Source organism: Myotis yumanensis, unplaced genomic scaffold (assembly GCF_028538775.1).
Source record: "Myotis yumanensis isolate MYYU_CA2020_CCGP unplaced genomic scaffold, mMyoYum1.0.hap1 SCAF_4, whole genome shotgun sequence".
NCBI classification, from domain to species: domain Eukaryota; kingdom Metazoa; phylum Chordata; class Mammalia; order Chiroptera; family Vespertilionidae; genus Myotis; species Myotis yumanensis.
Window position 1 is genome coordinate 90,338,821 of NW_027223755.1, and position 13,257 is coordinate 90,352,077.

General features: G+C 38.8%; 1 protein-coding gene across 1 annotated transcript in view; it reads left to right on the forward strand.

Annotated features, from left to right (window-relative positions):
* PARN (poly(A)-specific ribonuclease) overlaps positions 1-13,257 on the forward strand; it is a 149,767-nt gene that overhangs the window by 13,976 nt on the left and 122,534 nt on the right. Inside the window, exons 8-12 of the mRNA XM_070412948.1 lie at positions 507-572; positions 1,775-1,813; positions 3,827-3,869; positions 5,610-5,690; positions 9,682-9,738. Coding sequence (XP_070269049.1) covers positions 507-572; positions 1,775-1,813; positions 3,827-3,869; positions 5,610-5,690; positions 9,682-9,738 — 286 coding nt within the window. The remainder of the gene's footprint in view (positions 1-506; positions 573-1,774; positions 1,814-3,826; positions 3,870-5,609; positions 5,691-9,681; positions 9,739-13,257) is intronic.

Consider the following 13,257-nt stretch of genomic DNA (forward strand, 5'->3'; position numbering starts at 1 on the left):
GTGCTGCCCATACATAGTACTCACAGAGGTGTGATGTTGTGATTGGCAGGATTTAATTATGGCATATCTGAATTTGTGTGACAATAGCACATTGTAAATAGGATTCTGTTTACTATATTTAGACTTGTCATGTCACTGTGAAGACCTTCTGCAAAGGCCTGGTAGTCACTGTCTAGTTCCTCTGAAGGCAGAGCAATGAAATAGGCCCGTCCAGATATTTGCAACATGTCCATGTGTTTTTCTTTCAAAGTGAAGTTTCTGATAAACCAATGTGCCATTGAAGGAGTGTCTAGACTTTTTTAGTTTACTTATCAGTATAACTGCTTTACTAGAAAAGTAAAAATTTAAATCATTTATATTGATGTAGCCTTGAGGAGTTGTCATTAACTTATTGAGAACAACAATAAAAAAAGAATATGCCAGAATAAATTATTTTTCTTTAAGCCTTATTGATGACTTTATCCCTTAAAGGTATTGACATTGATGTTTTTATTTTAATTTCTCAGAGAGAAAATAGAAGATTTGTTACAAAGTGAAGAAAATAAGAACTTGGAATTAGACCCATGCACGGGGTTAGTTGCCCTGAATCTTTTCACATCTTTTTGGGGAAAGGTAGATGATTTTTGACATGTGCTGTATTTGGCCTTGGTGAACAACATAGTCCAAAGGCATGGAGCCATGGAACAGATTGACATGCCTCAGAGGGGAGGGGTGGGGGAGATGGGAAGAGATTAACCAAAGAAATTACATACATACTATATGCATAACCAGTGGGCACAGACAATGGTGTGGTAAAGGCCTGGAGTAGGGCAGGACCTGGGAGGAAGGGAGTAAAAGGGGGGAAATTTGGGGGACATCTGTAATACGGTCAACAGTAACAAAATAAGTAAAATGAGCAATAGAAAAAAAAGACAAAACAAAACAAAAAACACTTTCATAAATAGTGTTTTTATTGTAGTCATACTCCCAAGATTTAAGCACTAACTTTAACATTAATATAGTGGGTGTGATAGTATATTGAGACACTGAATGAAAGCTTTGTCCCATCCTGGAGAGGCTAAAACTGTTGTGGAACTTTGGTTTAAAGTTATGCTTGAGTGGCATAATTGTTTTAGTCTCGAGGAGTACTTAATTTATAAAGGCTTCAGAAGAGAAGAACTTACTCTTAGACTACTTCTATGCTTTTAATTTTTTTGTGCTAAAAAAACATCAGTGTTTCAAAGTCAATAACTTAAACATCATACTTTTTCCTTTGTGACTAGCTTCACAAAAGTATTTAAGTGCATCTGTCTACCTTAACTCTGTATAAGCCACAGGAAGTAAAACATGGTTAGACAGGAACTCCTCTTCTATAAAGGTAGTATAATAATATTAACACTTTGATGAAGGCAAGTGGTGAGGAATCCTCACACCTCAAACATCCTGCCCATTTTTTCAAAAATATTTTTTATTTTGTATTGATTTCAGAGAGGAAAGGAGAGGGAGAGACAAACATTAGTGATGATAGAGAAATATTGATCAGCTGCCTCCTGCACACCTCCTATTGGGAATTGGGCCCAAACCCTGGGCATGTGCCATGACTCCCTGGTTCATAGGTCAACGTTCAACCACTGAGCCATGTCTGCTGGCATCCTGCCCATTTTTGTTTGCATATTACCTATTAATTTTATTGAAGTTTTTAAAAAAACTTAAATATCTTTCCCTACCAGTGCTTGATCAATTAGGATTTTCTTTTAATAAGCCAAGACCAATATCTTTTCTTTTGTTTTTATAGGTTCCAAAGAAAACTAATTTATCAAACTTTGAACTGGAAGTAAGTGTTTATATTATATGTAAGAATTCTGTGAGGGACCCAGGGTTTAAAAACGAAATATAATTTCTTAGCCCTCATTTAATTTAAAGAATTCTACTGTACTTGGTGATTTGACCATTTTAAATTATTGTGTAGCGCTTTATTTTACTTCCCCCTATTTTCTTTCTTTTTTGTTAAATATGTTCTTATTGATTTCAAAAAGAGGAAGGGAGAAGAGGAGAGAGATAGAAACATCAGTGAGAGAATCATTAATCTGCTGCCTCCTCCATACCCCTTACTGTGTCTGAAACCCAGGCATGTGCTCTGACCGGGAATCTAACTGTGACCTGGTTCATGGGCTGATGCTCAAATACTGAGCCACACCAGCCAGGCTATATCCCCCTATTTTCTTAAAGTTGAATACCCACTTAATTAATTTTGTTTGTTATTGCTTTAAAAATTTTTTTAAATTGATTTTAGAGAGAAGGAGAGAAAAACATTGATTTGTTGTTCCACTTATTTATGCACTCATTAGTCGCTTCTTGGATTTCTTGTATGTGTCCTGACCGGGGACCTGCAACCTTGGCATATTGGGACAATGCTCTAATCGAGCTAGCACATCAGGGCAATGTTATGGTTTTTTTTTTGTGTGTGTGTGTGTGTGTGTGTTTTGTTAATCCTCACCTGAGGATACTTTTTCTACTGAATTTTAGAGAGAGTGGAAGGGAGGAAGGAAGGAGGAGAAAGAGAGAGAAACATCACTGTGAGAGAGAGACATATATTGGTTGCCTCCCACATGCATGTGCAACCCAGGTATGTGCCCTTGACCGGGAATCGAACCTGTGACTCTAGTGTGTGGCCTGATGTTCTAACTATTGAGAAACACCAGCCAGGGCTTTATAATAGATGCTTTAAAGCCTTTTAAAATTTCTTTTAATTATCACTTTGACTTTAGTCTGTTAAGTTTTGGGTGGTGTAGTGTTTTTGTTCTTTGTAAATATACTATAAAAATTTGGTTTTAAGACTTAAGAAATACTCAGCTGAATTATTTTTTTAAAATATATTTTTATTGATTTCAGAGAGGAAGGGAGAGGGAGAGAGATAGAAACATCAATGATGAGAGAGAATTACTGATCAGTTGCCTCCTGCACACTCCATATTGGGGATTGAGCCCACAACCCAGTCGTATGCTCTGACCAGAATCGAACCGTGACCTGGTTCATAGATCGATGCTCAACCACTGAACCACATCAGCTGCTGTTAATTCTTTTTCTAAAGCAGAGGTTCGATCATGGATGGGTTTTAGGAGGTCTGTGAATCCTCTGAAATATTATCTAAAATTTTGTGTGTGTATTTGTCTGGGGATGTTTCCATTGGTTTCATTTTGTTTTCAAGTGAATCTGTAACCCCAAAATTGCACATCAGTGTTAGACAATTTGCTGTTTGCATTTGACTTTGTTTGGGGTTCATATTCTTCCATTAGAATCTGTCAGTGACATGTGTCCTGGAAATTTACTTTGAACATAATAGGAATGGGTCATTGTCCTTGATCAGGCACCTTTTCTTTCATATTATCCTTGCAACTTACTTCATGTGGGTTCCAAATCTCTCTTCTTGGCTGGTACAAACTACCATGCCAAACTACAGGGTTATTAACCTCAAACCTTTTGTGTGTGTACCCATACAATCTAAAAAGACCTTCAAAATCAATTAGGAAGTAAACATTATTATATTTGGGAGAAAGATTTGACTATGTGGTAATGCGTTGACAGTATTATGTGATGTAAGACATTTCAGAAAATGCTTTTAAGCCCTAAAACAATTTGAAATCAGATACATTCCTGTATTTTTAAGAGCAAAAATAGAGGAACATTTAGCAGCTGAAATATTATTGAATAGGTTTTATCATAGTAATACTTACTTCATTTTTAATAATTTAATTAAATTATAGCCATATAGTTGCTTTTAAAATACTTACGGTGGTTTCTGTCATTTTCTCCTCTACTGATGTGATGTGTTCTTCCTTTTCTTTAGGTATCCCAAAGGCATTCACGTTGAGACTTTAGAAACTGAAAAGGTAACCTAAAAAGTTATTCAGGGCTAATAAACACATGCAATGGTACATTGATATGTCAAAAGTTGGAATTCTCTTCTTGGCCCTGCTATTTATGAGTTGGGTGACCTTTAGCAAGTCATTTAACTACTTTAAGCCTCATTTTTCTCATTTGTACATGAGCATGGTAATAATGCTGATCTGTAATGCTTTTTATGCTGATCCAGTGGGAGTGAGCAGGCTTTGTAAATTTGAAAGCATGCAAATGTTAGTACATGTTCTAATTAAAGCATTCCTGTCATGTGGACAAGCAAAATTAAAGTTTAGAATTTAGGTCATAATTGTATGCATAGGTATTGTCATGTATCCCCAAGGTGTACTGATAGAACTGTGATGGGTAATGGTGGGTTGATGATGGGTTCCCTTTGCAAAATTTTAGGATTTTAGAATTTAGTTGTTGCTCTGAAGTTGGATGTCAAATTATTAAAAGACTAGAGGCCTGGTGTGTGAATTCGTGCATGGGTGGGGTTCCTTGGCCTGGTAGGCAATCGGGGCTGATGGGGACCATCTTGCCCAGTCCTGATTGGGGCTGGCCGGCTGGTGGGAGGGACTGCAGGAGGTTGGCTGGGCACAGGAGGTTGGCTGTGGGAGTTCACTGACCGCCAGGGGGCAGCTCCTGCATTGAGTGTCTGCCCCCTGGTGGTCATTGCACATCATAGCAACTGGTCATTCGGTCGCCCATTCGTGATGGCCGCTTAGGCTTTTATATATATATATAGATAAAGTGAATTAAGAAACAATCTTGCTAGAAGATAAATCTCAAACTTAGACATAGGAGGTTTTATGGTGTGTTTAATAGATAAAAAATGCAATATATGAGGAAGAAGGTATCTGACAAATTATTAGAAAATCCAGGATTTTTTTATGTTCATAAAATTATGTAGAAACTTTATTTTAAAACTAACTGTTTAGAAATTCATGTTTAGATGCAATGTAATTTCTTAGTGTTTATCTTGAAAAGTGTCTTATTCTCACAGTCTGTTGATAATTTTTTTAAAATATATTTTTATTGATTTCAGAGAGGAAGGGAGAGGGAGAGAGAGATAGAAACATCAATGATGACAGGAAATCATTGATTGGCTGCCTCCTCCACACCCCCTACTGGGGATTGAGCCCACCACCTGGCATGTGCCCTTGACCAGAATCGAACCTGGGACCCTTCAGTCTGCAGGCCGATGCTCTATCCACTGAGCCACGCCAGCTAGGGCTGTTGATACTTTTGTTTTTTTTAATATATTTTATTGATTTTTTTTTACAGAGAGGAAGGGAGAGGGATAGAGAGTTAGAAACATCAATGAGAGTGAAATATCGATCAGCTGACTCCTGCACACCCCCCTACTGGGGATTTGTCTGCAACCAAGGTACATGCCCCTGACCGGAATCGAACCTGGGACCTTTCAGTCTGCAGGCCGATGCTCTATCCACTGAGCCAAACCGGTTAGGGCGGGGCTGTTGGTACTTTTAACTGACTTCTGTTGGGTTAGATTAATAAACCATGGGAAATTTTCTTGGAAACACAGAAGCAGGATTTTGGTTTGTAATGCATTAACTCAACTTTTTGTGGCATTTAAAAATCCTTTCAGTGTTTTTAGCCCATGAAAGACATGAAGTGATAAAAAGGATAACTTCTCATGGTAGCAGAATTCGGAATTTTTTGGGTCAAGTTGCTTCCAGAAAATTGTATGTTGGCTTTATGTCTTTTAGAAAGAGCGATACATAGTTGTCAGCAAAGTAGATGAAGAAGAACGCAAAAGAAGAGAGCAGCAGAAACATGCTAAAGAACAGGTAATTGAGTTACATTCATTTCCTTTGGGTAAGAAATGACACCCAAAGGAAATAACTTTCTCTATATTTATAGATCATATGTTGGATTCAATTTAATGATTAATTGAATTGGTAGGAAAATCTAGAATAGAACAAGAGAACTTAAGTATTTAGACTTAGCCAACAAAGTGAGTCTGACATGGTTGACCAATCTTCCCTTATATGAAGCAGTCTTGAAAAAAGTGTTTTTGATTATCATTCAGATTATGTGCCATTGGTCTTCATTGCCTGTTAACTAATACCACTATGTCTGATTTCAAGCAAGTTTCTAGTTTTACTACAACAAAGTTTAGAATATGTCATTTGACAGATTAGGATGTTATGGTCATATTTGTGTTGTTGGAACATCACCTTGATTGCTATCTGGAGAATGGATTTGAGAAAGACTAGAGGCAGGGAGGCCTGTTAAGCTGTGGAGTAACATAGCTAAGAGATACCAGTGATCTGGAATAGGATAGTTAGTAGTAGTTTAGATGAAATCTGGAGATACTTAGAAGGTAGACTCAGTGGAATTTGTGATTGGATGTGGGTGGTGAAAGAGGAAGAGAGAAGGAAGATGCTGATGCTCAAGTTTGACATTTGAGCAACTGGGTAGACTGATGCCAGTTCACTTACGTGGAGTTGGCCTGAAAGATGTTGGTGGGGGGACACAGGTGGAGTAGGGTTTTTGCGTATGGGTGCAGGTCAAACTGACAGGTATGTAAGGTAGGGCCACATCTGACTGATTCAACCAGTAAAGACACAACAAGCCATGTTTAGATTAAGATGTTTTATTACTTACATCGAGAAGGAAGATCAGCCAAAGGTGCCAGCTGCATGTGGTCCTTGTTCCCACACACAAAAAGACAACACTGAAAAAAAAAGGGGCCAGATGGCTGCAACATGAATTGTGGATACCTCATTTTTAAGGAGCCAATTCTCGATTGCAGCCAAGTGCTTTTATATTCTGCAGTTCTCTTCTGACAAGTATAGGGTGGTGATGGTGAGGGGTAGGGGGGGCAGAAAGTCCCAGGCCTCATCAGAATCTAAGAGGCAGTGAGAAACTATCTCAGCCTCCCGGGACAGAGAGGGAGGTGGGTGGGAGATGGCATATTAGCAGCTCCTTGCAAGCTTCTGCCTCCCATCCTTTCTTCCTGGGATGTTTCACCAAGATGCAGATTACTTGCAGCTCAAGCCGTTGCCTGTGTGGCCTATTTGGATATGTGTAGGGTCACCAGGGTCTTTGGGAAATCCAAGGGTAGGTGTCCTGTAGGCAGAGTTGTCATTCTGGAGCATAGGAAAGAGGTGAGGGCTAGACTTGATTGTTGTTGGCAGAGAGATTGGGACTGGATTAGAGCACCTACAGCGTGTAGGAGGAATGAGAAGAGGACTTAGTGTAGGATTCTGAAGACCACCAGCATTTAAATGATAGAAGTAGAAAAATGCACCAGGAGATTATTGTGACACAGCAGCCAAGGGAAGGGAGTGTTTGAAGAATGGGATGTCAACAGTGTCTGATACTCTAGAGAAGGGTAAGGATGTGGTCATTGGGTTTAGTCTTGGGAATTGTTTTTCTTTCTTTTTTTTTTTAATATATTTTATTGATTTTTTACAGAGAGGAAGGGAGAGAGATAGAGAGTTAGAAACATCAATGAGAGAGAAACATCGATCAGCCGCCTCCTGCACATCTCCTACTGGGGATGTGCCCGCAACCCAGGTACATGCCCTTGACCGGAATCGAACCCGGGACCCTTGAGTCCGCGGGCCGACGCTCTATCCACTGAGCCAAACCGGTTTTGGCTGTTTTTCTTTTTAAAATATTCTTTAAAAATGTTGTACTTTCATTGTGGTAAAATAACACAAAATTTACCATCTTAACTATTTTTAATTGTACAATTCCATAGTGTTACATACATTCAGATTGTTGTGTAACCATCAGCACATCCATCTCCAGAAGCCTTTTCATCCTGCAAAACTGAAATTCTGTACCCATTAAACAATAATTCCCCATTTCTCCCTCTTACCAGCTTCAGGTACTTTCTATCTTTGAATTTGACTACTCTAGGTACCTCACATAAGTGGAATTATACAGTATAACTGTCTTATTTCACTTAGCATAAAGTCCTCAAGGTTCATCTGTTTTATAGTGTATATCAGAATTCCTTTCTTTTTGAGGTTCAATAATATCCCATTTGTATACCGCATTTTCTTTATCTATTCATCACATTTTCTTTATTCATTTGTCGATGAACACTTGGGTTGCTTCAACCTTTTTGTTCTTGTGAATAATGCTACTATGAACATAGGTGTACAAGTATTTCTGAGTTCTTGCTTTCTTTTATTAAAAAATGTTTTTATTGATTTCACAGATGAAGGGAGAGGGACAGAGAGTTAGAAACAGCAATGATGAGAAATTTATTGGTCAGCTGCCTCCTTCATGCTGCACACTGGGGATTGAGCCCCCCACCTTGGCATGTGCGCCTGGTCAGGAATTGAACCCTTACCTGTTGGTTCACAGGTCGATGCTCAACCACTGAACCACACCGGCTGGATGAGTCCTTTGGTGTATATACCCAGAAGTGGAATTTTTGGATCAAATGGAAATTCTATGTTTAATTTTTTGAGGAACTGCCATATTGTTTTCCATAGTGACTATACCACTTTACATTCCCACCAAGGTCACAAGTGTTCCAATTTCTCCACATCCTTACTAGTAAACTAGTTACCTTTGGGAGTCGTTTAAAGAGGTGAGCAATTTCATTGAGGGTGATGCCAGAGAGTAGAAGGCTGCAAGTACCTGGGAGTTAAACTGGAGCTAGTTAGTGGAGGAAAGTCTTTAAAGTAATTTATATGTAAAGAGATAAGAAGAAGGGAGAGTAAGTAGTTGCATGGAGCTTAGAGTTAAAGAAGGGGTTTTAAGATAGGTGAGAAATGGAGCCTATTTAACCCCTAGAGTGCCAGGGAGCGCAATCGCGCTCCTCCTGTCTTTCGCCAAAAGTGCCGGGAGTGCTATCAAAGCTTCGAAATGGTGTCTAGTTCTAAGTCTGCTTTTATTAGTGATGATGATTTTGCTAAATATGTTAATGTAGTAAAGGTTTCCTTAAGTTTTTGAATATGTAACTTCATTTACTTGCGATTCATAATTTTTTTCCTAAACTGCTGTAAAATCAGCAAAAATGTCTTGGCAATTTTAGCATAGTTCCTAGGATATGGGTTGGCACTCAAAGGGTTAAACACTGTTGGGAAGGAAATAGGAAAGAAGAAACTGAGTGGGGATGAGTTTCAGAATGCTGTACTATAAAAATTTTATAAAAATGCTTTCGACATGGAACAAAATCAAGAAATGAGAGCCTGGCCAATGTGGCTCAATGGTTGAGCATCGACCCATGAACCTGGAGGTCACAGTTAGATTCCAGGTCAGGGCACATGCCGGGCTTGCCAGCTCGATCCCCAGTAGGGGGTGTGCAGGAAGCAGCCAATCAGTGATTTTTCTCTCATCATTGATGTTTCCCTCCCTCTCCCTTCCTCTCTCAGAAATCAATAAAAACATTTCAAAAAAAGGATTATGGGAATGCTGTTTTGATCTGTTGACTGCTGGATGGATGTCCTAAAAATTTAATGCAATATTGAATTTGGCCAGCAGGTGGCAGCTTTTAAAAGTTTGTGTTTTTAAGATGGCTTGATAGACTTGGAAAATGCAACAAGTGATGTGAAGTGATGGTAAGCCCTAGGCACTGTTATTTTAGTAACTAATGAATAATTTGCCACCTGCTCATTCCACTTACTAAAACAGAATAAAGGAATACCATAAATCATTTCAGATGCTATTGTTAGGGATGATAGATGCAAAGCAGGTGAAACTAAAGCTAACTCACTATAAAATTTCAGTGCTTTTTTTTTGGCTAGGGTTTAACCCATGCAAATATAGGAATATAGTAAGTGAGTAGTTTTTTGTTTGTTTGTTTTAAATTAGGAAGAACTGAATGATGCTGTGGGATTTTCTAGAGTCATTCATGCCATTGCTAATTCGGTAAGTGAACTGGACTTTTTGTTTTTAACTAGATTCCAGAACATAACATTGAAGGTGAAATGCCTAGTTATCATTGCAAATTAATCATTTGGTTACATTTAGAGTGTTTACCTAGTATGGAGGAAAAAGTTAGAACTTCATAAAGGTAGATTGTTGTTATGATATGCTTGATTTGACATAATTGCTGTCACCATTTTTTAATCCAAAGCATTTTTTCAGAAAACTTTTCTTATAAAATGCATAGGAGGATAATACTATGAGGTCCTTATATGGCTACATGAAACCAATATTTATTACTAGAGGCCCGGTGCATGAAAATTCATGCACTGGACGGGGAGCGTTCCTCCATCTGGCCTGCCCCCTCTCATAGTCCGGGAGCCCTCAGGGGCGGGAGGTGACCCGGCGATCAGGGGAAGGTGACGCCCCCATCACACCTCTGCTGCTGCCACTGCTGGCAGCGCAAGCCTCGGCTGGCCCTGGTTACCTGAGCCTCGGGCTGGCCCTGGGTGGCTGGGCAGCCACCATCTGAGGCTTGCCTGCGCCTCGGCCGGCCCTGCTTGCCTGAGCCTCAGTCAGTGGGGGGTTCAGGAGGACTCGAGGCCCCTGGTGGTGTTTAGGGGACTGGGTGCCACCATCTTGTGGCTGTGGGCGCTGCTATCTTGTGAGGGCATGATGGTCAATTAGCATATCCCCTCTTTATTATATAGGATTTTCAAAACCAATAAGAAGTAGGATAAAAAAATAAGGAACATAGGGTGAAACAATCAGGTGTTTGAAGGTGTTTTTTCCCTTAATTAGAAGAATCTAGAGCAGTGGTTCTCAACCTTCCTAATGCCACAACCCTTTAATACAGTTCCTCATGTTGTGGCGATACCCAGCCATAAAATTATTTTCGTTGCTACTTCAGAACTGTAATTTTGCTACTGTTATGAATCTAATGTAAATATCTGATATGCAGGATGTATTTTCATTGTTACAAATTGAACATAATTAAAGCATAGTGATTAATCACAAAAGCAATATGTAATTATATATGTGTTTTCTGATGGTCTTAGGTGACCCCTGTGAAAGGGTCGTTCAACCCCCAAAGGGTTTGCGACCCACAGGTGGAGAACCGCTGATCTAGAGGATGAAAAATAATTGTCTGTGTTGAGTTATTCTACATAACTAATGGAATCTTATATCGGATAGCCTAAATAATATTTGATATTTAAAAAATGTGTTTACCATTTGTGTAAATGTGCTAGAGCAGTGGTTCTCAACCTGTGGGTCGCGACCCTTTTGGGGGTCGAACGACCCTTTCACAGGTGTTGCCTAAGACTATCGGAAAACACATACATAATACATATTGTTTTTGTGATTAATCACTATGCTTTAATTATGTTCAATTTGTAACAATGAAAATACATCCTGCATATCAGATATTTACATTATGATTCATAACAGTAGCAAAATTACATTATGAAATAGCAATGAAAATAATTTTATGGTTGGGGGTCACCACAACATGAGGAACTGTATTAAAGGGTCATGGCATTAGGGAGGTTGAGAACCACTGTGCTAGAGGGTTTTGTGCTATATATGGTAGACATTTTTTCTTGTTTTCTAAGTCGTTTTGGAAAAGAGGCATCCACGTGTTGAATAGATAAATTGGATCATGCTGCTGGCAGTTTTATGAATTATATATCCAAGTCAGACTGCTTGCTTGGATGCTAAATTTCATTTCTTTCCTTGAGTAGTTGGCCTTGGGAGAAGGACTCATTTCCCTGAAAAGGATTCGTCTTGTCCCTAAGATGTTGAGCTTTGCATCAGAAGCTTTAAGGCCGTAGAGACCCTCTCAGAGTTCCATGGCTCTCTCACCAGCAGGTATAGATTTGTCAAAACAGGAGTGCTTGAGAGGAGGCACACCCCTGTCTTTAACTTGGGGTAAATAGAAATTACAGAAGAGGGCTGTCTCCTAGGAGCTCCTTCTCTAAAGTAAGCAAGATAATCAGAATGGAAGAGTAAGTTGGACGAGCCTGGAGGGAAAGATGGGAGTCTCTTCAGAAGTGGCTAAGATCACAGGTGTCAATAAAAGCAGAGTTTCTGGTCACATTTGCTTACATTATACACACTTAGCCAGCAGACTTCAGATAGGTAGTTGGCTTGACTGAGGCTGACCCTAAAGAACAGGAATGTGGGGCATCAGTAGGCTTTGGGTTCTCTTGTAGCCATCATTATAGTTTAGTTAGCTGGGACATGTGTTCACCTTGTACAAATTCAGATACCGTATCTTGCTGTGTTTCTGTGTTTCCTCTCTTGTCTTCCACAGAATAATTCATAGTATGTTGCTGACCTTTGGTAGTTTATGTCACAAACCATACTATGAAAAAAAAGCCCTATTTATTAGTGATGCAGATGTTTAAAATTTAAAAGTTACATATCTTAAAAATGCTAACATTTTAAGTTAAGCTCTGTAAAGCTAGTGAACAGTAAATATTCTTAAATATTTGTCACACCAAGTTCTTTTCCTGATACCTTTGTAGTAAAACTATGTTTTCTATAATTTTAAAAACTATATTTTTACTGACTTTACACTTACAGCAAAGTTGCAAAAATAGTAGAGAGTTTCCATGTGTTCCTCACCTAGCTACCCCTAATGCCACATCTTATATAGCCATATAGTTATCAGAACCAGGAAAGTAACATTGGCACAATATTATGAATTAAACTGTAGACCTTATTTGAATTTCATCAGTTTTTCTACTAAGTATTTTTTCTGTTGATGATTTTATCTAGGATCCCACATTACATTTACTTGTTATTTCTCCTTAGTCTTCTGCAGTGTGTAAGCTTGATATTTTTAAACAGTATTGCTTGCATTTTGTCAAATGTTCCTCAGTTTGGATTTATCTGATCTTTTGTATGATTGGACTGAGGATATACAGTTGATACAAGAATACCGCTGAAATGGTGGTTCAAAATGTTGACCTTAATCACTTGCCTAAGGTGGTGTCTGTTAGACTTGTACACTGTGAAGTTATTACTTTTCCCTTTGTGGTTAATAAATATCTCGGGGAAGATATTTGAGCCTATGAAAATTTGTTTTTTTCTCAAACTTATGCCCACTAATACAGCATCTACTGTGGATCTTACCTGCTGCCATTATTACTCTGATGTTGTATGGCGAGTTTGTATTTTCCTCTTTCTACATTTGTTCTTGGAATTCTTTTATAAGGAAGAGCTATCCCTTCTCCCCTGTTTATTTAATAATTTAAAAAATGTATGAGTATGGACTCAAGGAAATACATTTATCCTGCAGATTAAAATATAGTATTTTTATTGTTTATACTAGAGTCCCCAGTGGCTGCTGGCTGCTGGCTGGGTACTCCCTCCATTCCCCTGGCTGGCCCTGCCCCCTGGTTGAACTCCTGGACAAACTCTCTGTTAAGGGGACAATTTGCATACTATGCTTTTAGTATATAGGATTGTTTTTCAACTTGTACCACCTGTGACATCTAGTCACAATACCGTTTTTGT